The sequence below is a fragment of the Penaeus chinensis genome, chromosome 35 (genome assembly GCF_019202785.1).
Source record: "Penaeus chinensis breed Huanghai No. 1 chromosome 35, ASM1920278v2, whole genome shotgun sequence".
In the NCBI taxonomy this organism is placed as follows: domain Eukaryota; kingdom Metazoa; phylum Arthropoda; class Malacostraca; order Decapoda; family Penaeidae; genus Penaeus; species Penaeus chinensis.
The window spans coordinates 2,479,974-2,482,473 of NC_061853.1; the positions used below are offsets into that span (position 1 = coordinate 2,479,974).

The 2,500-nt window shown below is 39.1% G+C and overlaps 1 protein-coding gene across 1 annotated transcript in view; it reads right to left on the reverse strand.

The window, feature by feature from the left end:
• LOC125044470 (sialin-like) overlaps positions 1-2,500 on the reverse strand; it is a 36,824-nt gene that overhangs the window by 16,537 nt on the left and 17,787 nt on the right. The window contains exons 8-10 of the mRNA XM_047641158.1: positions 2,399-2,500; positions 1,455-1,542; positions 345-565 (exon numbers count right to left, since the gene is read on the reverse strand). The exon at positions 2,399-2,500 is cut by the window's right edge and continues 54 nt beyond it. Coding sequence (XP_047497114.1) covers positions 345-565; positions 1,455-1,542; positions 2,399-2,500 — 411 coding nt within the window. The remainder of the gene's footprint in view (positions 1-344; positions 566-1,454; positions 1,543-2,398) is intronic.

Consider the following 2,500-nt stretch of genomic DNA (forward strand, 5'->3'; position numbering starts at 1 on the left):
CGTCTGTATCCACCGCCTTCACTGCAGATGACATCATCACCTGCGCGAACTGAGGAGATTGGAATAACCTTGGATTCTCTTGACCTTGTTTATTAAACAGCCACCCACTCAAAAACCTCACCCTCCCTCTACTGCCCTCCTTCTACTCTTTTCTTCCCTCCACCTCTTCCCCTTCCCTCCATCCCTCCCCTTTCGCTCCCCCCCCCCTTCCCTCCATCCCTCCCCCTTCTCTCCATCCCTCCCCTTCCCTCCATCCCTTTCCCTTCCCTTTATCCCTCCCCTTTCGCTCCCCCCCCCCCCCCATCTCCCTTGCCCCGACACGCAATCGCCGATCCATCACCCACCTTCGTTCCAGACACTCCTGCTTTGATGCTGTCCAGGATATACTCTCGTTCCTCGACGGATATCCTAGGGTGTACAAGGGGACTCTCGTGCATGAGACCCACCCACAGGAACACCCACAGGAGGGAGATACACCCGCAGACGTAGAACACAGCTGGCCATCCCACGGAGTCGATAATGAAACCACACATAGGCATGGTTACTATGATGCCGATACAGCTGGCTGAGGATGTGAGAGATGAAAAAAAAAAAAAAAATAAAAAAAATAAAACAAATAAATGAAATTAAAAAATATATATATAATAAATAGTTTAAATATAATAAAAACAAGGAAAGAAGGAAAATTGGGTTTTGATTTAATTGGCTTGATTCAGTTTTTTTTTCAGTTAATTGGTAGAGATTCGGAATAAATATGAATAATTAATGGTAAGTTTATATTGAATGAATATATGTGATGTATTCGTGTAAGCAGTTGATGGAAATGGACTAGAAATTATTCACTTGCATAGTAATAAGCTCCTGCAAAAATGAATATTCGTTTTCATAATAATAGCAACCCAAGAATAGCAGTGCAGTAGTTATTTTAATGATGATGATGAAGCAATTGCAACAGTAGAAGAACTTGTAGTAATGATATGATGCTATAATGATCGATAACAATACTGGTGATAATAGAAATAACAATAATAATGATACTGGTAAAATAGTAATAGTAAAAGTAATAATGTTAATGATAATAATTAGATAATGATAATAATATGGTGATAATAATGATAACAATAATGATAATAATAATGATAATAATGGTAATAATAATAATAATAATAATAATAACAATAATAATAACAATAATAATAACAACAGTTATAGAAATGATAATGATGATGATAATGATGTTATTAATGATGATAATGATGATGATGATGATGAAGATGATGATGATGATGATGATGATGATGATGATGTTGATGATGATGTTGATGATGATGATAATGATAATGATGATGATGATGAGGATGATAAGAAAAATGATAATGATAATAGTAACAACAGTCACCACAGTCATAATCAATATCACCATCCCACAAAAAAAAAAGACCACAGTAACTCACACATGTAAACAAAAGCAGTGAACCTCGGTCTCTCGGATGGCGGAACCCACCTTGCAACCATTGCATGCATGGCAGGATATGACACGCCCTGATGTTGCAAAAAAAGAAAATATATATATTATTTGGAGAACAGGTGAGTTTTTTGCTTCTTTAGGTGATTTCTTTTATTTTTTTGTTAGCAGTTTTTTTTATGAGAAAAGTATGTATTGTGGAAAAAAAAATATTATGGATAGTTTTTGTGTCTGTATATATGTATAATTTTCCAAAGGTATTATATACCTTCATTCTCAAAGGACATGTATTCTATAGTGAAAAAAAGTTAATCAGACTAACAGAGTTTAATTATTATACGTGTATACCCACTTTGGATGTACACGTATGGGAAGATTTTCTTCAGAATTAAGGTCTGTTTTAATCTTTGCCTGCCTGTCTGTCTGTCTATTTGTCTATCTATATTTATCTATATCTTTCTTTATATAAGTCTTTGTCTATCTATCTATCTACATATATAGACACTATATATATATATATATATATATATATATATATATATATATGTGTGTGTGTGTGTGTGTGTGTGTGTGCGCGTATACATATACATATTTGCGTGTGTGTGTGTGTGTTTATATACATATATGTACATATATATCCCTCTATTTTTCCTTCCTTCTATTTCTATATACATCCCTGTATCTTCCTCCCATCTCCTACCTCTACCTCTTCCTCTTCCCACCTCGAACCTCTACTTCCTTCCCCTCCTTCACCTCCTCCTCATCCTCCCCCACCTCCCACTACCTCCTAGCCCCGCCTCCTCTTCCCCCTCCCCCTCCCACTACCTCCCCCCACGTCCACCTCCCCACCATCCCTCCTCCTCCCCCCACCTCCCCCTCCTCCCCTCCTCCCCCTCCCCCTCCCACTCCCCCCTCCCCTCCTCCCCCACCCACCTGCGCCAACCCCATGGCAACCCGGAGCACAATGAGGGCAATGTAGTGCGTGCGCGCGGCCACGGGAGTCAGCAGGGTAAGGAGGCTCCCCATGAAGGCTGA